At 38.9% G+C, this 25,844-nt stretch overlaps 1 protein-coding gene across 1 annotated transcript; it reads right to left on the reverse strand.

Moving 5' to 3' along the window:
- Positions 1-5,239: 5,239 nt before the first annotated feature.
- LOC114378759 lies at positions 5,240-5,602 on the reverse strand. The gene has a single exon (XM_028337386.1). The coding sequence runs from the start codon at positions 5,600-5,602 to the stop codon at positions 5,240-5,242; it is 363 nt and encodes a 120-aa protein (XP_028193187.1).
- Positions 5,603-25,844: the final 20,242 nt, after the last annotated feature.

A 25,844-nucleotide genomic window follows, 5' to 3' on the forward strand; every position in this document is an offset into this window, starting at 1 on the left:
CCCTATTTGTGGAAGTTGTGCAGTGACCAGGTTATTAGGAGATGCATTCCAGACCATGAGATTGACTCGGTCTTGCAATTTTGTCATTCTTCCGCGCCAGGTGGCCCATCTTGGCATATAGAGAATAGCTCGCAAGGTGCTTGACTACGGTTTCTATTAGCCCACCATCTTCAAGGATGCGTGGAGAATCTGTAGCACTTGTGAGCCTTGTCAGAGAGTAGGCGACTCACTTTCATGGAGACAACAAATGCCTCAACAACCCATGTTATTCTGTGAGGTGTTTGATGTCTGGGGTATAGATTTTATGGGGCCTTTCTCTGTCTCTTTTGGTTTTGTTTATATTCTCCTTGCTGTTGATTATGTTTCAAAATAGGTGGAAGCCAAGCCCACCAGAACTAACGATGCTAAGGTAGTTGTAGATTTTGTTAGAACTAATCTGTTTTGCAGGTTTGGAGTCCCTAGAGTCATCGTTAGTGATCAAGGCACCCATTTTTGTAACAGATCCATGTATGCCTTGCTCAAAAAGTATGAGGTCGTGCACAGAATTTCCACACCTTACCACCCCCAAACTAATGGGCAGGCTGAGATTTCAAACAGGGAGATAACAAGGATCTTAGAGAAGATTGTGCAGCCAAACATAAAGGATTGGAGCACCAGGCTGGATGATGCTCTTTGGGCGCATAGGACTGCCTAAAAAGTACCCATAGGAATGTCGCCTTATCGGGTTGTCTTTGGCAAGGCATGCCATCTTCCTATAGAGATAGAGCACAAAGCCTACTAGGTTGTAAAAACCTGCAACTTCTCTATTGATTAGGCTGGAGAGGAAAGGAAGTTGCAACTAAGTGAGCTAGATGAGATTCGTTTAGAAGCCTATGAGAATTCCAAATTCTACAAGGAGAAGACCAAGAAGTTCCATGACAGCTTGATAGCTAAGAAGGACTTCGTGGTTGGACAGAAAGTTTTATTGTATAACTCTAAGTCCGGACTCATGAGTGGTAAGTTGAGGTCAAAGTGGATTGGTCCTTTTGTGGTGACTAATGTTTTTCCTTATGGTACAGTTGAGATAAAAAGTGAATCCACATATAAGAGCTTCAAGGTCAATGGACACTGGCTAAAACCATTCCTCACAAATCTCTCCTTAGTGGATGTAGTGGTGGAGGAGACCTCCTTACTTCACCCTACTGCTCTTCCGCCATGACTTAGGGAGTTTTTTTTTTGTCTCCTTCTTTACTTTTATTGCACTTGTCCAATTTTATTGATTGTTTTGATTGCTCTTGATCTTGTGATTATGCTACATTGAGGACAATGTGTCGTTTAAGTGTGGGGGGGGGGGGGAGGGAGATTGTTCTTTAATTTTGTTGGGTATTATAGATTAATTTTGTTGGGTTTTCTAGTTTAATTTTTTTAGGTTTTCTAGGTTAATTTTGTTATTTTGGTTTTATGTTTTATGTACAACATTGCATGTTTCTCTTTGAATTATAGGTTATGTACAGGTAATGGGTAATTGTTTTTGAAATAGGAGTTTATTGGCATTTTCAAATCCTTGTTTTTCTCTGCATGTCAAGTTAGTTTTGAAAGTTCGAATCGAAAGTGATAGATTTACCCTTGGTGAGAATTTGAGTCATCATCATCTATTTTATTCGGTGTGTTTTGTCCCATTGATTGCTTGCACAATAGCCTTGGCTTGACTCTTGTTGATACTTCTTGCTTCACATGCATGTTGGGAGATGATTTAGGCATTTTGTCCTTATAAGCCTCTAGCCAAATGAGCCTACCTTGAATTAATTCCTTTGATAGCCCCTTTGAGCCTTTGTTCCCCTTTCTTTGTTTTGAAGCTCATTACAAGCCATAAGTGAAAAACCATGATTTCACCCTACCCTTAAGGAATTTTGGAGCTTTGGAATTGTTTTGGGAATAAGTGTGTGTGTGTGGGGGGGGGGGGGGGGGGAGGGGGGGGGGTATGTTTCATTGGATGATATGTTTTTGTTAGCCATGCTTGATAATGTATTTTGGCCATGCTTGATGTATATACATATATTGCCTAATTGTTGCTTTATTTTTCAAATGCTTTCAATTGCTATTGTTCATGTTCAAAAAAAAAAAATAGAAAAAGAATGAAGTTGAATACATGAAGTCTTGGTTTGAAGACTTGGATTGGTTTGAGGACTTGGTTGACTTTGTTTTGGGTTTACTTTTTATGCTTAATTTTTAATTTTGGTTTTGGGGTTTACTACTTTTTCTTAGTTCTCACTTATTCCCCATTGCTCCTCTATTCCTTTGGGTTTTAGCTACTTATCCCATACTTTCCTCTACCTTGTCCTTGGCCCCATTACAACCTTAAAAGACCTTTTGATCCTCATATGCATGTGTTTGTGGTGTGGTTGTCAATTTTAGAGTCTTGCCAAGTCTATGTGGTGTTTGTTTTTATGGGTGCTCTGAGAATAAACAGTAGCCTAGACACTTGAGAGATAGAGTGTATATCATATGAGGCTTTATCACTTTTCATTCTTGAGCTGATTGACTATCTTGCCATGTTTGAGATGCTTGGATGATTTTCATGACTGTCTTGATTCTTTAACTCTCTACGTGTTGGATGTTGCCCATTCCTTTCATTCCTTGAGATTCATTGAGAAATATGTAATTGTTTTTGTGTTTGTTTGTTTGTTTCTCTTTAATGTCTCTAGATTTGTTTTTTGCTTTGCTTTTTGATTTTGCCCAGGAGTGCAAAAGGCTAAGTGTGGGGGGATTTGATGTGTCATTATTTTCTCCTATTTCTTAACCCTTTTTGTCACCATTTTAATTATTGATTAGCCTTAATTATCAAATTAATTATGCAGTTTTATCATTTGGGCCTACTTGACTAATTTTGTGTTTTTAATTTAATTTCAGGAGAATTATAAGCAATTGGGCTTGAATCCAGAATTGGGCTTGGACTTGAAGAGAGCAGACAATTTTATTTTATCAAATCTTATCTTATCCAGATTTTATTTCGTCCAGATTTTATTTCATCCAATCTTATCTTATCTTACCCAGATTTTATTTTATTTCGTTCATGGGCTTAGACTTAAAATAGATTTGTAAGCTTTAGGGCTGAGGACCTATATAACAGCACCAGGGTTTTAGTTTAGGGAGTTTTTGGAGAGGAGAATAATTTTAGGGTTTTGCAATTCTAGTTTTTATTACTGTTCATGCGCACTGTTCACATAGACTAAAATTTGTTTTCTACAATTTCGTTTATGCTTCAATCTACAATTTCGTTTTCTACTGATTAATGGAAGGCTAAGTCTCCAGCATTGTTTTCTCTTGAGGATCAAGCACAGCTCTCTTTGAGGTTTTGTTATTACTATTGAATTTTGATCAGTTTCTCCTCTTCACCAATTACTCTATATTTGTTGCTATTAATCCATGCATGCTTAGTGCTTGATTAATTGTCTCTGTACTTAATTTACGTTCATGCTTAATGATACGTTTCGTTCATGATTGATTGGTGTATGTGTTTCTTAATCAGATAATGACAACCTTATGTTAATTTTCGCTTAGAAATTTAATTTAGGGTTGGATTAAGTGGTTGAACTGATTAAGGATAAATTCTCGTAACCTAGGATAAGAGACTTGCTTGTGAAACAAGGGGAAACAACATGTTTTAATTATGTTATTTTCTAATTAAAATTTGCTTACTGTTTAAATTACAAAAACAAACAACCCCTCCCAATTCGTTACTGTTTTATTATTATCTATTATGAACGTTTGGTTGACCATTGCTCGTTGGGAGACGACCTAGGATCACTTCCTAGATGCTCCATTTTTAATGTTTATTTGATTCGGGTACGACCTCGATCAGCAGCATGTTGGGCTTAGCCTAAATCTATAGTTTTCAAAACAGAAGAGGGTCTGAGCTTAGCGCATCATGGCGCTTAGCTCAGCCTCACCAGAATGACCCTTAGGCTTAGTGCACAGGGCGCGCTTAGCCTAACTACAAAAGCTCAAAAATAGTGAGAGAGTTAAGCTTAGCGCAGCAGAGCGCGCTTAGCTCAACCTCATTGACACACAACAGGGGCTTAGCGCAGTAGCTGGGCTTAGCCTTATTCAAAGGACTGAGAAACAGAAACATATTGGCGCTTAGCCAGACAGGTCAGGCTTAGCACTGAGACAAAATTTTAAAAATCAGAAGTGTCTAAACATTGATGACGTTTAGCGTCTTCCTCATTCATGTTTCATCAGAAGTGACGAACGCACTTAGCGCGACATGGTCGGCTTAGTGCGTTCTTCTGGAAATAGAAATTTTTTTCAGATGCGATGAACAGGCTAAGCACCACCCAAGTGCCTCAGCCTTTGGTTTTTAAAAATTGAAATTTGTATGGCGCGCTAAGCGCGCCAATGAGACTTTTGGGTTCTGAGTAACCCTGTGCTTAGCCTAACCTAGCCCTAAACCCAACTTGAGGTTTCAAATTACAATGAGCATCTGGGGCTTAGCGCAGCAGGTGGCGCTTAGCGCTTTCTGCAACACAAAATTTTCTTCTGCAATATGCGCTTAGCCTAAGATGTGAGGCTTAGCGTGCAATCAAGCTTCAAATTCTAGTGAGTAGTTCAGGCTTAACGCAACAAGGCGTGCTAAGCGCACTTCCAAGCATTTCAAAAACAGTAAGAGATTGGCGCTTAGCGCATCCTACGGCTAAGCCCAACTATGAAAGCTCAATTCCAGAATGGATCTGAGGCTTAGCTCAGGACAGCGCACTTAACGCTCCTAAAATAAAATTTTCCAGAGGAGAAGTGGCGCTTAATGCATCATCCCCACTAAGCCCATTGCTTGAAGTTCAATTCCAGTGAAGATGTTGGGCTTAGTGTGGTGATGTGCACTCAGTTGAACTATTCAGCCAACTAATGAAGGGTCAAAGCGCTTAGCGCGAGCAAGCTCAGGCTTAGCACGTGAAGATAGGGCGCTTAGCGTAAGGGTTGCGCTTAAAAGATGGACAACTGAAATTTTTTTTCTTAAATCTTTTCTATCCATCTCTTCACCAAAGCTTGAAACCCTTTTCTCAATAGTAAACAAGCTAAAAAATCATTCACAATCACAAGCAATTATCCTAAACTAAATGCAAGAAAGACAAAATTAAAAATGACTAGGTTGCCTCCCAGCAAACGCTCGTTTAATGTCATTAGCTTGACGCTTCTTCCTGTTATCCTGGTTTGAAGTGTAGAATAGTGTTCAATCTTTCAATAGCTACACCATGATATTGCTTCAACCATGTTCGTTCACTACCCATGTCCTGTCAGGATCTTTAGATTGAGGATCACACAGCTCCACTGCTCCATATGGTCGTACTTTCTTGATGGTAAATGGTCCAGACCATTTCGATTTAAGCTTTCCAGGAAACAATTTAAGTCTTGAGTTGAAAAGCAACACCTGTTGTCTTGGATGAAAGTCCTTCTTGAGCAGCTTTTTATCATGATACTTTTTGGCCCTTTCTTTATACAGCTTTGAAGATTCATAAGCAATTAATCTCATCTCTTCCAACTCCAAAAGTTGCAGGCTCCTTTGTTCTCTGGATGCGGTTTCATGAAAGTTCAAAAATTTCAAGGCCCAATATGCTTTATATTCCATTTCCACTGGTAAATGACAAGACTTTCCATACACCATCTAAAATGGAGACAAACCTATCGGAGTCTTGAATGTCGTTCTGTATGCCCATAAAGCATCCTCTAATTTGATAAACCAGTCCTTTCTAGTAGAAGCTACAGTTTTCTCCAAAATCTTTTTCAATTCTCTGTTCGATACTTCTGCTTACCCATTGGTCTGGTGGTGATAAGGCGATGCTACTTTGTGTGTCACATTATATTTCTTCAACACCTTCTATAATTGATTATTGCAGAAGTGTGTGCCTCCATCGCTAATCAGAATTCTGGGCACCCCAAATCTTGAGAAAATATTCTTCTTCAAAAAATTTACCACAGTCTTAGCATCATTATGCGGGGTAGCCACTGCTTCAACCCATTTAGAGACATAGTCAACAGCCACTAGTATATATTCATTGCCAAAAGACAAAGAGAAGAGACCTACAAAATCAATCCCCCAACAATCGAATACCTCAACCTCCATAATATTTTGTAGAGGCATTTCATATCTTCTTGATATACCCCCCATCCTCTGACAATGATCACAATGTAGCACATGTGGTGAGCATCTTTAAAAAGTGTGGGCCAAAAGAATCCAGATTGCAAAACCTTGGCTGCCACATGGAGAGTTGTGACAATGTCATAATATGCTCTTGGCCTCTTCTTGTGTCACACATCTTTGTAGGAGGTTGTCAGCTCCTATCTTGAACAAGTATGGATCATCCCAGATATAAAATCGAGCATCATGTAGGAATTTCTTCCTCTGCTGCCAAGTTAAGTCCTTTGGGATGATTCTTGCAGCTTTGAAGTTGGCCATATCGGCAAACCAAGGTCTCTCACTCACCAAGAATAATGATTCATCAGGGAATTCATCTCTAACTTCAGCTTCTTTCGATGTGACTTCTTTATTCACCAATCTAGAAAAATGGTCAGCTACAACGTTTTCCGATCCCTTTTTATCCCGAACTACCAAATCAAATTCTTGCAGCAGCAAGATCCATCTTATCAATCTGGGTTTGGAATCAGCCTTGTTGATCAAATATTTAATAGCTGCATGATCGGTGTAAATGATAACTTTTGAGCCTACCAAATAAGATCTGAACTTTTCAAATGCATAGAGAATTGCCAGTATTTCTTTTTCCGTGGTAGCATAGTTCACCTGCGTGGAAGCAAAACTTCCAAGCTTATTTTGATGATGCCAAAGACTCAAGTCAATAATCAAGATTCAAGCAAGTTTCAAGAATCAAAGAGTCATTCAATCAAGAATCAAGATTCAAGTGAAGATTCAGGAGAAGACTCAAGATATGCAAGGACTTCAAGAAAAGCATCAAGATAAGTATAAAAATATTTTTTCAAAAGAAAAGATTGAATAGCACAATTTGTCCAAAAGAATTTTTCAAAGAAAAATCTTTTACCAGAGTTTTTACTTTCTGGTAATTGATTACCATAAGGCAGTAATCGATTACCAGAAGCCCAAACAATTTTATAAATATTTTACAAAGTAGTAATCGATTACCATAGGCATGTAATCGATTACTAATATTTTTTAACGTTGGATTTCAAATTTCAAGAGTCACAACTTGTGATAAAACATTTTTAACTTGTGTAATCGATTACACAACATTTGTAATTGATTACCAGTGTTTCTAAATGTTGGTTTTTCAAATCTAAACATGAAGAGTCACAACTATTGATGTGTAATCGATTACACTATAATTGTTATCGATTACCAGTGACTGATTTTTAAAAATAAATTGCCAAAAGTCATAATTTTTAAAATGACTAGTTTCTGAAGATTTTGACAAGAGCACAACTTTTAAAGTGACTAGTTTTGAAGAAATTGCCAAGAGTCACAACTTTTAACTTGGTTTTTCAAGAGCCATCAAATGGCTATAAATACGTGACCATGCCACAAATTTTACATAACGATTTTGCTAATTCATTCTCAACATCTTTCTAATAGTTTTTGTTCAATACTTTCTTTGCCAATAAAAGTTCATTGGGCAAAAACTTGTGCTATTCTATTTTCCTCTCCTCCTCCATTCTTAAAAAAAGCTTTTCAAGAAACCTACTCTTGGTAACTGTTTTTCAAGAAAAGGTCTTCTTGGCTAAACACTGGACTTAAAAGACTAACCGCTTTTGGGTTCATTGCAAGAAGCGGATTTGCTTCTTGGTTGATCACTGGATCCAAAAGACTAACCGCTTTTGGTTTAGTGGGTACAACTTCTTGGTTGTAATTACTGAACACAAAGGAGGGGATTCCTTTGTGGTTCATGTAGAAGCAAATGTCTTTGATGTTTTGATGATGATCGTGATGATTTGATGCAAATGCGCTTCTCAAGTTTAATTCAAGACAATGATTCAAGAATACAAGATACAACATCAAGAAGATCACTAGTATTTTAGGAAGGGAATTCCTAATTGAAATAACAAAAGGTTTGGCCAAGAAATTTAAGTTAAAAAGTCTTTTTCAAGAGATTTACTCTCTAGTATTCGATTACCAAAGGATGTAATCGATTACCAGTGGCCAAAAATGGTTTACAACAGCTATTAAAATTTGAATTCAAATTTTAGACTGTGTAATCAATTACACAATATTGGTAATCGATTACCAACAGTTAATAAACGTTTTAATTCAAATTTTAAAACCTGTAATCGATTACACAAATTCTGTAATCGATTACCAGAGGAGATTTTCAGAAAATTATTTCTAAGAGTCACATATTTTCAAATGGTTTTTACATGGCCACCAAAGGTCTATTTATATGTGACCTGGAACACGAATTTGCTCAGAGTTTTTCATAACAAAAAGTCTTATTCTCTCAAAGAGCAAAAACATTTTATCCTCTTAAGAATTCCTTGGCCAATTACTTGCAATTCAATAAGGAATTAATTGAGTGCTCAGATTGTACAATCTATCTCTTTCAAGAGAGATTTATTCTTCTCTTCTTTCTAAATTCTCAAAGGGGATTGAGAGACCGAGGGTCTCTTGTTGTAAAGAAATCTGAACACAAAGGAAGGATTGTCCTTGTGTGTTCAGAACTTGTAAAAGGATTTTACAAGATAGTGAAACTCTCAAGTGGGTTGCTTGGGGACTGGACGTAGGCACAAGGGTGTGGCCGAACCAGTATAAATCTGAGTTTGCACTTTCTCTTCCCTTAAACTCATTTATTTATTATTGCTTTACGTTTATATTTAGATTGTTCTATTTGAATCATTATTTAAGAGTTCATTTTTAAGGGAACTTGTAACTTGCATTGAAATTGAAATAGAATTTTAATTGGGGAAATAGTTTGCAATATCTTAATTCAACCCCCCTTCTTAAGATATCTGAGGCCACTTGTCCAACAGTTCATTGCTTGTAAAGAATTTTACAAGGATAGTAGAAATCTCAAGCGGGTTGCTTGGGGACTAGATGTAGGCACGGGTTGTGGCCGAACCAGGATAAATCTGGTTTTGCATTCTCTTTTCCCTTATCTCTTTTACTTTTTATTGTCTTTACATTTCCGCAAGTTATTTTCCTTCATTCATTATTTCCGTAACTTGTTAACAAAGAAATAATTAAATCTAGGGAATAATTAAGAAAGGGAAATAACGAAATATTAATTCAGCCCCCCCCCCCGTTTTTAAAATTTCTGAGGCCACTTGTCCAACAACCTGTGCATCATTTAGAACCTTGTTGGCATAGTATATAGCATGGAAAAATTTTCCTTTCCTTTGTCCAAGCACTGCACCTACGGCATAGTCACTCGCATCACACATCAACTCAAATTATTGTCCCCAATCTGGTGTTGTAATTACAGAAGCAGACACTAATCTGGTTTTCAGATCATTAAATGCTTTCATGCACTCTTCATCAAACACAAAGCAACATCTTTATTCAACAAATTGCTAAGTGGTTTGGCGACTTTTGAGAAATCTTTTATGAATCTCCTGTAGAACCCTGCATGTCCTAAAAAGATTCTCACTCCCTTGACATTCATTGGAGGAGGAAGTTTCTCAATTACATAAATCTTTGCCTTGTCTACCTCTATTCCCTTTACTAAAATTTTATGCCCCAGCACTATTCCTTCTTGAACCATGAAATGGAATTTCTCCCAATTGAGAACTAGATTGGACTCTTCACATCTCTGTAATACTCTTTCAAGATTTGATAAGCACCCATTAAAAGATGGCCCAAAAACAGAGAAATCGTCTGAAAAAATTATGATCATACACCTCTGAAATGTAGCTGGGGCATTGCACAAACCAAAAGGCATGTGCCGATATGCGAATACACCAAAAGGGTAGGTGAAAGCAGTCTTCTCTTTATCTTTGGGATCTACAACAATCTGATTATAGCCAAAATACCCATCCAGAAAACAATAATAGGATTGTCATGCAAGTCTTTCAAGCATCTGGTCCATGAAAGGAAGTGGATAATGGTCCTTCCGAGTGGCATCATTCAGCTTCCGATAGTCAATGCACATTCTCCACCTAGTGACAGTCCTTGTGGATATTAACTCATCTTTATCATTTTTAATGACTGTCATACCTCCTTTCTTGGGGACAATCTACACAGGGCTAACCCATGCACTATCTAAAATGAGGTAAATAAGGCCTGCTTCCAACAACTTAAGCACCTCCTTACGCACCTCCTCTTTCATGATTGGGTTTAGTCTTCTTTGAGGTTGTCTCACTGGTTTATAATCAACTTCCATATTGATTTTATGAATGCAATAAGATGGACTAATTCCTTCCAAGTAAAATATGTGCCATCCAATTCAGCTTTGTGTCTCTTCAAAATTTGCACCAGCTGATCTTCTTCTGTTTTCTTCAACGAGCTGCTAATAATCACTGGTTTAGAGTCATTGTCTTCCAAGAATACGTACTTCAAATGTGCAGGCAAGGTCTTCAATTCTAATTTTGGTTTTTCTATTGGCCCACCATTCTTTAATTCTTCAAATGCAGTATGTCCCTTAGAATTTTCTTCTGCACCATCCAACTCTTTAATACAAGTCTGCACTTCATGTTCCTCCTCTTTAGTCAGGCATTCTACATGATTAAGCAATGCTTTTTCCAAAGGAGAGTGCATTACCATGCTGGTAGTAGCTAATTCTATTTCCTATTCTACCTTGTCCAGATCAAAGCAAGCTTTCTTATCATTTGGATGCTTCATTGCTTCAAATAAGTCGAATGAGACTTTCTGATCCTCCACACCCAATTCTATCTTGCCTTTCCCCATATCTACCATACAGTTGGCCGTGGACATGAAATGACATCCCAAAATTATGGGAATGTCAGGATCCTCCTCTATATCCATAACCACAAAATCTGCATGGAATACAAGTTGCTTCACCTGAATCAACACATCCTCAATCACTCCATATGGCCTTGTGATGGAGCAATCAACTAACTGGAGGGTCATGTGTGTGGGCATTATCTCTATCTCTCCAAGTCTCTGACACATAGAAAGAGGCATTAAATTGATACTAGCTCCCAAATCTATTAGAGCTTTGCCCACAACAACCTCGCCGATAGAACATGGTATCGTGACACTTTAAGGATCCTTATGCTTGAGTGGAAGGATGCGTTGAATGACCGCGCTACAGTTTCCCTCCATAACAATTGTGTCACTATGAATGTACCGGTTCTTCTTGGTTAGCATATCTTTCAAGAACTTGGCATAGAGGGGAATTTGCTAGAGAGTTTCTCCAAAAGGAAAAGTAATTTCCAATTTCCTAAAAATGTCAAGAAATCTGGCCAAATGTCTCTCTTTGTCTTTCCGGGAGGGTACCAAGGGATAAGGTACCTCCTTGCCTTCAGTAGGAGTAGCCTTTTTCTTCTTTTATCTAGTGGCCTCACTCTTGCCCTTCTTCTTCTCCTCAACAACCTTTTATTTATCTTTTTCATTTTTCAATTTTTTTCCTTTTCTTCTTCTTTTTCTTTTATTTCTGTTTTTTTTTGTTCTTCCTTTTTCTTTATTCTTTTTTGGCAATCTATTATTGGTGTCTATTCTTCTTTATCATCTTCCGCTTCCTCAACAATTTCTTCAAGTTCAACAAAAGTATCAACTGGTTCTAGTGCTAGCTGAGCAGCCAGTTGTTGTTTAAATCCCTCTACCTTTTGATCAGCTCTTCCTTCCTCAACTTGTATTGTCATTCTGCTTCTAGTCATCATAGCCTTACACTCTTCCTTGGGATTTTTCTCCGTATTTGCTGTAAAACTGCTTGATGGTCTATCTGCTAATTACTTCGCAAGCTGGCCCATCTGGACCTCCAAATTCTTAATGGCGGACTCCGTGCTCTTCTGATTAGACATTGAAACTTGCATGAATTGAGCTAGAGTCTCTTCCAGCTTTGTGGTTCGGTCATAAAGACTAGGTGTCTGTTGTTGTGGCCTTGTAGATGAACTACCCTGGTCTCTGTTGAATTGGTTACCAGGATGATTTTGCCATTGTCTCTGCTATTGATACTGCTGGCGATTATGGAATCCGAAAAATCCATCTGCATTAAAAATGCCTCTAGGCTGATTCCCCATATAATTGACTTCTTGAGCAAATTGTTCTTCATTAGGGATACAACATCTAGATTCATGAGCTCCACCATAAATTGTACATCCTGCAACCTGCAAAATAGAAGAATGTGAAGTTTGTGCAGAATGAAGCTGAGTTGGCAACTTACTGAGTGTTTCTATTAATGCCTCCAGTTGCTTATATAGCAACTTGTTATATGCCAACAAAGCATCTTGTGATGTGAGCTCCAATAAACTCTTCTTAGTTGGTATATGGGCTCTATCTCTAAAAATGACAATGTCACTAGCAGCCATGTTTTCAATTAAGTCCATTTCTTCCTCAGGGGTCTTCATCTTGATCTTACCCCAATTGAAGCATCCCAGAGCTGCTTAGATTGTGGTCTTAACCCATCTATAAAGATATTGAGTTGTATTGGTTCTGAAAAATCATGAGTGGGAGTCTTCCGCAATAAACCTTTGAATCTTTCAAGTGCCTCACTCAACGATTCATCTGGAAACTGGTGGAAGGAACAGATGGCAGCTTTACCTTCTGCAGTCTTTGATTCAAGGAAATATTTCTTTAAGAACTTTTCTACAACTTCATCCCATGACTTCAGTTTGTTTCCCTTAAAGGAATGAAGCCATCTCTTGGCTTCTCCAGATAATGAAAATGAAAACAAACTCAATCTAATCGCATCTGCAGGTGCACCTGCCAGCCTAATGGTATTGCATATCTTTATGTAAGTGGCCAGGTGAGCATATGGGTCCTCATTTGGGAGACCATGAAAAAGATTGTTTTGAATCAGCTATATCAAAGAGGAAGGATAAGTAATTGATTGAGCTTGAACCTCTGGCTGTGCGATACTGGTAAAGAATTGTGGCACAGTCGAACTTGAATAATTATCTAGGGTTACTCTTCTTGGCTCTTTAGCCATGATCAGTTCTTCAACAATTTCAGTATGAGAATGCCCTGCAACAGGAAAACTAGAAGATGCCTCGGAAGATCAAGGTTCTTATTCTGGAGTTGTCGCTGCTTCCAAGTTCTGCAAAAATTTTCTGATTCACTCTGCGTTACACCTCCTACAAGTGGCGTTAATCTCCAAATCAATGGGGATCAAATCACCTACAGTAGATCTTCTTTGCATACAAGAAAGTAGAGCAGCAATTATCCAGTTCAAAAGAACAATGAATGCACAGTAACAAAAATATAAACAAAAAGAATCAATGAATCAAATAGAAAATTATAAAACAATGCCGGAAAACTGAACTAAACTCTTCTAATGAATCTAGATTCCTCGACAACGGCGCCACAAATACTTTGTTGGATTTCCCCTGCAGTTACTTTTTGTCCAATTTTTCTTTATACAAATATGTTCAAGGGAAATCTGATTCATCGGATAGTGCACCGGATCATCAAGTATTTAAAATTAAAATGGATGAATCTGAGTATCAAACTCAAGGAACCAGTATTAGACAGAGTTATATTCAGAAATAAGGCATTGTTGAAACAAACATTGATGGTTGATGATTAAAAACAAAATTTAAACTAAAGTTTATGTTAAACAGTAAAATAACAAGTAATTAAAGTTGACAACAGAAGGTAACAGTGTTGGGTCTTTCTAACAAACAAGCTGATGCATATGAAGATATTTCTCTAATCAATCATGCTTTTGTGTTCTTTGTTGTAGCCTAAAATACTAAACCTCGATCCCTCACAAGTTTAGACTAATTTAACTTAAGCTTTGTCCGCAGATCCCTCTTGTAAGACTAGGCTTAACTTAAACAACATTATCGTAACAACATATTCAGAAAACCAAAACCCCACAATCCATCCTTGGCAATGTAGTTATTCAGTCTTGCTTCCATCAAGTTCTAAGGCAATAATACATTTTCCAATGCTAAAGTCGCCTAACTATACACACAAATGGGTGATCAGACCAAGAGCATGCAGAAATTAAGTATTAAAAGAAGCATTGAACACATAAAACACAATTAATTAGATATTAAAGTAATTACATCAACTGTTCCTTAGAAATCCCCAACAAGGATGTTTAGCCAGCCATTACAGAAAAACCCTAACACACATGAGATAGAGAGTACATAATAATTATTCCTTACACAAGAAAAGGGATCCCTCCTCCTCTTCTCAGCACCTTAAAATCACTCTACACCTCACTAATCTCTCTCTAATTGAAAAACCCTAGGCTTCTCTGCACAGCTGCTCCTCTTTTCTACCTCCAGAGCTTCTATCTCGAAATTAGCACTGTGGTGTACTTGCTTTGGAATTCTGTACTACTTGCTAAAAATTTTGTACCCAAATTTTGCACAAGACAGGCTTTAAATAGGCTCTGAATCCGCGACGTTGCGCTTAGCGCCAGTCATGCACTGAGCCTGGCTAAAGAAAACCGTTGTGCTTAGTGAGCGGGTCTCACGCTTAGCACGCGGCCTTGATATTTATATTATGCCAGATTCTTCAAGTTGCACTTGGCGATGGATGCGCGCTGAGCCTAAATGGTGAACTGAGCACAACTACCACTTTTAGCATTTTAAGACTTAGCCTAATTTAACCTGAAATTGAACAGATTTCATCATTAAATCCCATGGAAAATATTCTAGAGACAACTATAACAATAAAACAAGATTTATTTACAAATCCCTACAAAATAACTATAAATTAGAGAAACTATACAAGTTTTGAAAAATGTTTTCTATACAAAAGTTAGTCGTATTAGACAACTAACATTTATATATTAAGTATAAAAAAAATCACATTTAAAAACATTGGTTGTGATTAATCATATTTAATGTGATAAAATATACCCACAAGAATTTTGTTATGTTTGTATGATTAATTAGGATAAAATATCAGGTTATATTTCTTAATTTACCGACATGAATTGAGAAAAAAAAGCATAATTTGATAGTTTTATCATAAGTATGAATCTAATTGAGTAGGACTTTGGCCCACAGGAAAGTTGTATGTCATTAGGTTCATGAACTAATACATATTTTACATTGGTAAAACATGACAATTTATTGAGTCTCAAATTATGAATAATGAGGATGTATTCTTGAACTTTACAGTTAATCAATCTGCAAACATTTTTTATATTAAGTGTGATATTCCCGAACTGAAAGGGGACAATTATAAGTTTTGTAGGTAGAGAATTCTCCTTCATTTAGGTTGGATGGATATTGATTATGCTATTAGGAAAGACAAGCCACGAGCATTACTGAAACTAGCACTCCAGACGTTGTTGATCTTTATGAAAAAGTGAGAGAGATCTAATCGTTTGTCCGTAATGTTCATAAAGACTAATATATCTGCTAGTTTTTGTAGTTCCATCGATCAGCATGAAAAGGTCAAGGATCTTTTAAAGGCCATTGATGATCAATTTATTACATCTAATAAGGCTCTTGCCAGCACCCTTATAATGCAGTTCTCATCTGTTAGTGCTTAGCTTTACTGAGTTTTAAAAGATTGGCTAAAATTTTGTTAAAACATAAGCACTTAGACAATGAAGGAAAGCTGGAGTTGCTGCACATGATGTCTAACATTATGTCAAGGAATCAGATCGGGCTGCACAATGCACAAGGCAAGATAAAATGTCAAATGAAGAATTGAAGCTGCAGGATCCACGATGTCGGATACAATGTCCAGGACATCCTGCCCGAAAATACTGGACACATAAATCTGTTATACCTTTAACAGATTAATGTGCAGTCAGCAACAGATTAGGCGATCTATCTTTAGGAACGAATTAAAAGATAATTAAAGTTCGAATTACAAACTTGAATAGTTCGTTCAGGGATTAAAGATTAAAGATAAAAACTAAAAGATCAAACTTTATCTTTTAGATCTTTAAGTGCAGATTTTTCAGGAGAATGATAGATCTTATCCAGCGCAAGTTGTTGCAGCCCAGATACGCACACTGCTATATAAACATGAAGGCTGTACGAGTTTTCTAACCAAGTCCGAGATTGAAAAGTTATTTTGTGAGTTTTGGGACTTGAGTGTTTTGTGAGCCACCTTGATGTTACCCTAACATCAAGTGTTGGACCTGAGTGTGTAGAGTTGATCTCTATTGTTCAGAGAGCAATCTCTGGTGTGTCTTTGATTTGTTTGTAAACACGGGTGAGTGATTGAAAGGGAGTGAGAGGGGTTCTCATATCTAAGAGTGGCTCTTAGGTAGAAGTTGCATGGGTAGTGATTAGGTGAGAAGGTTGTATACAGTGGCTGTTAGATCTTCGAACTAATACTATTCTAGTGGATTTCCTCCCTGGCTTGGTAGCCCCCAGATGTAGGTGACGTTGCACCGAACTGGGTTAACAATTCTCTTGTGTTATTTACTTGTTTAATCTGTTCATACTGTCATATATAATCTGCATGTTCTGAAGCGGGATGTCGTGACATCCTGTACGACATCTGTCCTCAGTATCAGAATTTCAATTGGTATCAGAGCGGGCACTCTAAATCACTGAGTGAGATCTAGGGAGATAAATTCTGATGAACATGGAGAAAGAAGGAGGACCAGTGAACAGACCACCAATTCTGGATGGAACCAACTATGAATACTGGAAAGCAAGGATGGTGGCCTTCCTCAAATCATTGGATAGCAGAACCTGGAAAGCTGTCATCAAAGGCTGGGAACATCCCAAGATGCTGGACACAGAAGGAAAGCCCACTGATGAATTGAAGCCAGAAGAAGACTGGACAAAAGAAGAAGACGAATTGGCACTTGGAAACTCCAAAGCCTTGAATGCCCTATTCAATGGAGTTGACAAGAATATCTTCAGATTGATCAACACATGCACAGTTGCCAAGGATGCATGGGAGATTCTGAAAATCACTCATGAAGGAACCTCCAAAGTGAAGATGTCCAGATTGCAACTATTGGCTACAAAATTCGAAAATCTGAAGATGAAGGAGGAAGAATGCATTCATGACTTCCACATGAACATTCTTGAAATTGCCAATGCTTGCACTGCCTTGGGAGAAAGGATGACAGATGAAAAGCTGGTGAGAAAGATCCTCAGATCTTTGCCTAAGAGATTTGACATGAAAGTCACTGCAATAGAGGAGGCCCAAGACATTTGCAACATGAGAGTAGATGAACTCATTGGTTCCCTTCAAACCTTTGAGCTGGGACTCTCGGATAGGACTGAAAAGAAGAGCAAGAGCCTGGCATTCGTGTCCAATGATGAAGGAGAAGAAGATGAGTATGACCTGGATATTGATGAAGGTCTGACTAACGCAGTTGTGCTCCTTGGAAAACAGTTCAACAAAGTGCTGAAAAGAATGGACAGGAGGCAGAAACCACATGTCCGGAACATCCCTTTCGACATCAGGAAAGGTAGTGAACACCAGAAGATGTCAGATGAAAAGCCCAGCAAAGGAATTCAATGCCATGGGTGTGAAGGCTACGGACACATCAAAGCTGAATGTCCCACCCATCTCAAGAAGCAGAGGAAAGGACTTTCTGTATGTTGGTCTGATGATACAGAGAGTGAACAAGAAAGTGATTCTGACAGAGATGTGAATGCACTCACTGGGATATTTGAATCTGATGAAGATTCAAGTGATATTGATGTTGAAATCACTTTTGATGAGCTTGCTATATCCTATAGAGAACTATGCATCAAAAGTGAGAAGATTCTTCAGCAAGAAGCACAACTGAAGAAGATCATTGCAAATCTGGAGGCTGAGAAGGAGGCACATGAAGAGGAAATCTCTGAGCTTAAAGGAGAAATTGGTTTTCTGAACTCTAAACTGGAAAACATGACAAAATCAATAAAGATGCTGAATAAAGGCTCAGATATGCTTGATGAGGTGCTACAGCTTGGAAAGAATGTTGGAAACCAGAGAGGACTTGGATTTAATCATAAATCTGCTGGCAGATCAACCATGACAGAATTTGTTCCTGCCAAAAACAGCACTGGAGCCTCGATGTCACAACATCGGTCTCGACATCATGGAACGCAGCAGAAAAAGAGCAACAGAAAGAAGTGGAGGTGTCACTACTGTGGCAAGTATGGTCACATAAAGCCTTTTTGTTATCATCTACATGGCCATCCACGTCATGGAACTCAAAATAGCAGCAGCGGAAGAAAGATGGTGTGGGTTCCAAAACACAAGATTGTTAGTCTTGTTGTTCATACTTCACTTAGAGCATCAGCTAAGGAAGATTGGTACCTAGATAGCGGCTGTTCCAGACACATGACAGGAGTTAAAGAATTCCTGGTGAACATTGAACCTTGCTCCACTAGCTATGTGACATTTGGAGATGGCTCTAAAGGAAAGATCACTGGAATGGGAAAGCTAGTCCATGATGGACTTCCTAGTCTGAACAAAGTACTGCTGGTGAAGGGACTGACTGCAAACTTGATCAGCATCAGTCAGTTGTGTGATGAAGGATTCAATGTAAACTTCACAAAGTCAGAATGCTTGGTGACAAATGAGAAGAATGAAGTTCTAATGAAGGGCAGCAGATCAAAGGACAACTGCTACCTATGGACACCTCAAGAAACCAGTTACTCCTCCACATGTCCATCCTCCAAAGAAGATGAAGTCAAAATATGGCATCAAAGATTTGGACATCTGCACTTAAGAGGCATGAAGAATATCATTGACAAAGGTGCTGTTAGAGGCATTCCCAATCTGAAAATAGAAGAAGGCAGAATCTGTGGTGAATGTCAGATTGGAAAGCAAGTCAAGATGTCCCACCAGAAGCTTCAACATCAGACCACTTCCAGGGTGCTGGAACTACTTCACATGGACTTGATGGGGCCTATGCAAGTTGAAAGCCTTGGAGGAAAGAGGTATGCCTATGTTGTTGTGGATGATTTCTCCAGATTTACCTGGGTCAACTTTATCAGAGAGAAATCAGACACCTTTGAAGTATTCAAAGAGTTGAGTCTAAGACTTCAAAGAGAAAAAGACTGTGTCATCAAGAGAATTAGGAGTGACCATGGCAGAGAGTTTGAAAACAGCAAGTTTACTGAATTCTGCACATCTGAAGGCATCACACATGAGTTCTCTGCAGCCATCACACCACAACAAAATGGCATAGTTGAAAGGAAAAACAGGACTTTGCAAGAAGCTGCTAGGGTCATGCTTCATGCCAAAGAACTTCCCTATAATTTCTGGGCTGAAGCCATGAACACAGCATGCTATATCCACAACAGAGTCACACTTAGAAGAGGGACTCCAACCACACTGTATGAAATCTGGAAAGGGAGGAAGCCAACTGTCAAGCACTTCCACATCTTTGGAAGTCCATGTTACATTTTGGCAGATAGAGAGCAAAGGAGAAAGATGGATCCCAAGAGTGATGCAGGAATATTCTTGGGATACTCTACAAACAGCAGAGCATATAGAGTATTCAATTCCAGAACCAGAACTGTGATGGAATCCATCAATGTGGTTGTTGATGATCTAACTCCAGCAAGAAAGAAGGATGTCGAAGACGATGTCAGAACATCGGGAGACAATGTAGCAGATACAGCTAAAAGTGCAGAAAATGCAGAAAATGCAGAAAATGCAGAAAACTCTGATTCTGCTACAGATGAACCAAACATCAATCAACCTGACAAGAGTCCTTCCATTAGAATCCAGAAGATGCACCCCAAGGAGCTGATTATAGGAGATCCAAACAGAGGAGTCACTACAAGGTCAAGGGAGTTTGAGATTGTCTCCAATTCATGCTTTGTCTCCAAAACTGAGCCAAAGAATGTGAAAGAGGCACTGACTGATGAGTTCTGGATCAATGCTATGCAAGAAGAACTGGAGCAATTCAAAAGGAACGAAGTTTGGGAGCTAGTTCCTAGACCCGAGGGAACTAATGTGATTGGCACCAAGTGGATCTTCAAGAACAAAACCAATGAAGAAGGTGTTATAACCAGAAACAAGGCCAGACTTGTTGCTCAAGGCTACACTCAGATTGAAGGTGTAGACTTTGATGAAACTTTCGCCCCTGTTGCTAGACTTGAGTCCATCAGATTGTTACTTGGTGTAGCTTGCATCCTCAAATTCAAGCTGTACCAGATGGATGTGAAGAGCGCGTTTCTGAATGGATACCTGAATGAAGAAGTCTATGTGGAGCAGCCAAAGGGATTTGTAGATCCAACTCATCCAGATCAGGTATACAGGCTCAAGAAGGCTCTCTATGGATTGAAGCAAGCTCCAAGAGCTTGGTATGAAAGGCTAACAGAGTTCCTTACTCAGCAAGGGTATAGGAAGGGAGGAATTGACAAGACTCTCTTTGTCAAACAAGATGCTGAAAACTTGATGATAGCACAGATATATGTTGATGACATTGTGTTTGGAGGGATGTCGAATGAGATGCTTCGACATTTTGTCCAACAGATGCAATCTGAATTTGAGATGAGTCTTGTTGGAGAGCTGACTTATTTTCTGGGACTCCAAGTGAAGCAGATGGAAGACTCCATATTCCTCTCACAAAGCAAGTATGCAAAGAACATTGTCAAGAAGTTTGGGATGGAAAATGCCAGCCATAAAAGAACACCTGCACCTACTCACTTGAAGCTGTCAAAGGATGAAGCTGGCACCAGTGTTGATCAAAGTCTGTACAGAAGCATGATTGGGAGCTTACTATATTTAACAGCAAGCAGACCTGACATCACCTTTGCAGTAGGTGTTTGTGCAAGATATCAAGCCAATCCCAAGATAAGTCACTTGAATCAAGTAAAGAGAATTCTGAAATATGTAAATGGCACCAGTGACTATGGGATTATGTACTGTCATTGTTCAGATTCAATGCTGGTTGGATATTGTGATGCTGATTGGGCTGGAAGTGCAGATGACAGAAAAAGCACGTCTGGTGGATGTTTCTATTTGGGAAACAATCTTATTTCATGGTTCAGCAAGAAGCAGAACTGTGTGTCTCTATCTACTGCAGAAGCAGAGTATATTGCAGCAGGAAGCAGCTGTTCACAACTAGTTTGGATGAAGCAGATGCTGAAGGAGTACAATGTCGAACAAGATGTCATGACATTGTACTGTGACAACATGAGTGCTATTAATATTTCTAAAAATCCTGTTCAACACAGCAGAACCAAGCACATTGACATTAGACATCACTATATCAGAGATCTTGTTGATGATAAAGTTATCACACTGGAGCATGTTGCCACAGAGGAACAAGTAGCAGATATTTTCACAAAGGCATTGGATGCAAATCAGTTTGAAAAACTGAGGGGCAAGCTGGGCATTTGTCTGCTAGAGGAATTATAGCAGCTACTTCTATCTGAACGTGCTCAAACGTCTCACTCAACATTAATAGCACGTTTACTACTGAGCCAAAACAAATTCAAACTCCGTCCCCCTACCTTCCTCATTCAAACTTACATTTTCGTGGCAATCTCGTTTTCATTCCCCAACACTTCTCAGATATTCACGAAACCACTCCAAAAGCTCTGCTTCTCCATGGCTACCTCACCAAAAGAAACCTCATCCCCTGTTTCACCCTCTGTACCATCATCTCCATCATTCTCCAAAACTCCATCAAACCAGGAACAACCCGAATTCAATATCCAACCCATACAAATGATTCCTGGTCCAGGCCCTGTTCCTGAGAAACTGATCCCTAAAAGACAACAGGGAGTGAAGATTTCTGAAAACCCTAGCTTTGCAACAAGCCCTAGGGAAGTAGACACTGAGATGGATAAGAAGATCCGCAGTCTTGTGAATAGCATTTTGAAAAATGCTTCTGTCCCTGATGCTGATAAAGATGTCCCAACATCTTCCACCCCAAATGCTGAAGTCCTCTCTTCATCCAGTAAAGAGAAATCAACAGAGGAAGAGGATCAAGCCACAGAGGAGACCCCTGCACCAAGGGCACCAGAACCTGCTCCAGGTGACCTCATTGATCTAGAAGAGGTAGAATCTGATGAGGAACCCATTGTCAAAAAGTTGGCACTTGGCATTGCAGAAAGATTACAAAGCAGAAAGGGAAAAACCCCCATTACTAGGTCTGGACGAATCAAAACTATTGCACAGAAGAAGAGCACACCAATCACTCCTACCACATCCAGATGGAGCAAAGTTGCAATCCCTTCCAAGAAGAGGAAAGAAATTTCCTCACCTGATTCTGATGATGATGTCGAACTAGATGTTCCCGACATCAAGAGAGCCAAGAAATCAGGGAAAAAGGTGCCTGGAAATGTCCCTGATGCCCCATTGGACAACATTTCATTCCACTCCATTGGCAATGTTGAAAGGTGGAAATTTGTATATCAACGCAGACTTGCTGTAGAAAGAGAACTGGGAAGAGATGCCTTGGATTGCAAGGAGATCATGGACCTCATCAAGGCTGCTGGACTGCTGAAAACAGTCACCAAGTTGGGAGATTGTTATGAAAGCCTAGTCAGGGAATTCATTGTCAACATTCCCTCTGACATAACAAACAGAAAGAGTGATGAGTATCAGAAAGTGTTTGTCAGAGGAAAATGTATTAGATTCTCCCCTGCTGTAATCAACAAATACCTGGGCAGACCAACTGAAGGAGTGGTGGATATTGCTGTTTCTGAGCATCAAATTGCCAAGGAAATCACTGCCAAGCAAGTCCAGCATTGGCCAAAGAAAGGGAAGCTTTCTGCAGGGAAGCTAAGTGTGAAGTATGCAATCCTGCATAGGATTGGCACTGCCAACTGGGTACCCACCAATCATACTTCCACTGTTGCCACAGGTTTGGGTAAATTTCTGTATGCTGTTGGAACCGAGTCCAAATTTAATGTTGGAAACTATATTTTTGATCAAACTATTAAGCATTCAGAATCTTTTGCTGTCAAATTACCCATTGCCTTCCCAACTGTATTGTGTGGCATTATGTTGAGTCAACATCCCAATATCTTAAACAACATTGACTCTGTGAAGAAGAGAGAATCTCCTCTATCCCTGCATTACAAACTGTTTGAGGGGACACATGTCCCAGACATTGTCTCGACATCAGGGAAAGCTGCTGCTTCAAGTGCTGTGTCCAAGGATGATTTGATTGCTGAACTCAAGGACACATGCAAGGTGCTGGAGGCAACCATCAAAGCCAACACAGAGAAGAAAATGGAGCTGGAACGCCTGATCAAAAGACTCTCAGACAATGGCATTGATGATGGAGAAGCAGCTGAGGAAGAAGAAGATGCAGCAGAGGATACAGAATCAGATGATGATGATTCTGATGCCACCCCATGACCATCAGACCTTTATTTTTTTACTGTTACTAGCTATTGGGGCATGTCCCTTTGAACAATGGATTGCTATTGGTCTGTAATATTTGCACCTTAATTTCATGCATTCTACATTTGCCAAATTCTGTCTAAAAAGGGGGAGTAGTAGGATAGGATATTATGCATGTAGATTATGCAGTAGATTATGCATGTAGGATTATGCATGATTTATGATTTTGAGGGGGAGTAGTATTTATACTGCGGCTGCTGATGATGATTGATGTAAGCTACTGAAACTAGTAGCTGATAGAAGATGCTGCAGTAAGAGCATGGAGACAGGGGGAGCAGAAAGCTGATGTCACGTGAGATGTCTTGACATCCTGGAAAAGACTTGTAGATTTGCAACTTGCAGAATTTTGCTGTCACCACTACAGAGACTGCTGTGCTTGATTACTCTGATAATGAAAGTTGCTGATCCCACTTGCATGACTGCTCGTACCTGCTCAGGAAGTGTCTAAGTATGTTTTAGACAAAATTTGCCAAAGGGGGAGATTGTTAGTGCTTAGCTTTACTGAGTTTTAAAAGATTGGCTAAAATTTTGTTAAAACATAAGCACTTAGACAATGAAGGAAAGCTGGAGTTGCTGCACATGATGTCTAACATTATGTCAAGGAATCAGATCGGGCTGCACAATGCACAAGGCAAGATAAAATGTCAAATGAAGAATTGAAGCTGCAGGATCCACGATGTCGGATACAATGTCCAGGACATCCTGCCCGAAAATACTGGACACATAAATCTGTTATACCTTTAACAGATTAATGTGCAGTCAGCAACAGATTAGGCGATCTATCTTTAGGAACGAATTAAAAGATAATTAAAGTTCGAATTACAAACTTGAATAGTTCGTTCAGGGATTAAAGATTAAAGATAAAAACTAAAAGATCAAACTTTATCTTTTAGATCTTTAAGTGCAGATTTTTCAGGAGAATGATAGATCTTATCCAGCGCAAGTTGTTGCAGCCCAGATACGCACACTGCTATATAAACATGAAGGCTGTACGAGTTTTCTAACCAAGTCCGAGATTGAAAAGTTATTTTGTGAGTTTTGGGACTTGAGTGTTTTGTGAGCCACCTTGATGTTACCCTAACATCAAGTGTTGGACCTGAGTGTGTAGAGTTGATCTCTATTGTTCAGAGAGCAATCTCTGGTGTGTCTTTGATTTGTTTGTAAACACGGGTGAGTGATTGAAAGGGAGTGAGAGGGGTTCTCATATCTAAGAGTGGCTCTTAGGTAGAAGTTGCATGGGTAGTGATTAGGTGAGAAGGTTGTATACAGTGGCTGTTAGATCTTCGAACTAATACTATTCTAGTGGATTTCCTCCCTGGCTTGGTAGCCCCCAGATGTAGGTGACGTTGCACCGAACTGGGTTAACAATTCTCTTGTGTTATTTACTTGTTTAATCTGTTCATACTGTCATATATAATCTGCATGTTCTGAAGCGGGATGTCGTGACATCCTGTACGACATCTGTCCTCAGTATCAGAATTTCATCATCCTTAAAGCTCTAAGGGAAAAGGGGTGTACATGATCACATCATGCACATGAGGGATATAGTGGCTCAACTAAAAGCCTTGGAGGTTACCATGCCTGATTCTTTCCTAGTACAGTATATTTTGTGTACTCTGCCCTTGCAATGTGCTCCCTTCAAAATCTCTTATAACACACATAAAGATAAATGGTCAATTATTGAGTTAATGACCATGTGTGTTCAAGAAGAGGAAAGGTTAATTATGGAAGAGGGCGAAAGGGTGAACTTAACTGTTCATGGAAAGAAGAAAGGGGATCAACCCAAAAACAAGGGCAAGATTCCTGCTCAACCAGTCATAAAGAAAAAGTCCAAGTGTTTCTTTTGCAAGAAGAAAGGGCACATGAAGAAACACTACTTAAAGATTAAGAGCTGGATGGACAAGAAAGGTACTCCATTTGCTTTTGTTTGTTATGGATCTAATATGGTTAGTATTAATCATAACACATGGTGGATTGATTCTGGTTCAACAATTCATGTTTCAAATACCTTGCAGGGTATGGAAAACCTAAGGAGGCCAGTGGGAAATGAGCAGCACATCTATTCAGGAGGCAAGATGAGCTCACATGTGGAGTCCATTGGGACGTGCAATTTAGTTTTAAGCAACGGTTTCATTTTACGTATAGAAAAGACTTTTTATGTACCAAGTTTTTCTAAGAATTTGATTTCTCTATCGAGACTTGCGCCATTGGGTTTTTCTTTTAATTTTTTGGATTTTGGTTTTACTTTAATTAATAAATCTAGAACTATTGGTTCTGGTGCATTACTCGATGGTCTTTACTATATTGAATTGCAAAATGATGTTGCTTATAATTTTATGCATGTTACCGCCAGGGTTAAACGATGTGTTGTGAATGAGGAATCCCTTATGTTGTGACACCGTAGATTAGGACACATCTCTATCGAGATAATTAAGAGATTGATAAATGAAGGAGTACTTAGTACTTTGGATTTTGCTGATTTCGAGAC

Source organism: Glycine soja, chromosome 12, assembly GCF_004193775.1.
Source record: "Glycine soja cultivar W05 chromosome 12, ASM419377v2, whole genome shotgun sequence".
Lineage (NCBI taxonomy): Eukaryota > Viridiplantae > Streptophyta > Magnoliopsida > Fabales > Fabaceae > Glycine > Glycine soja.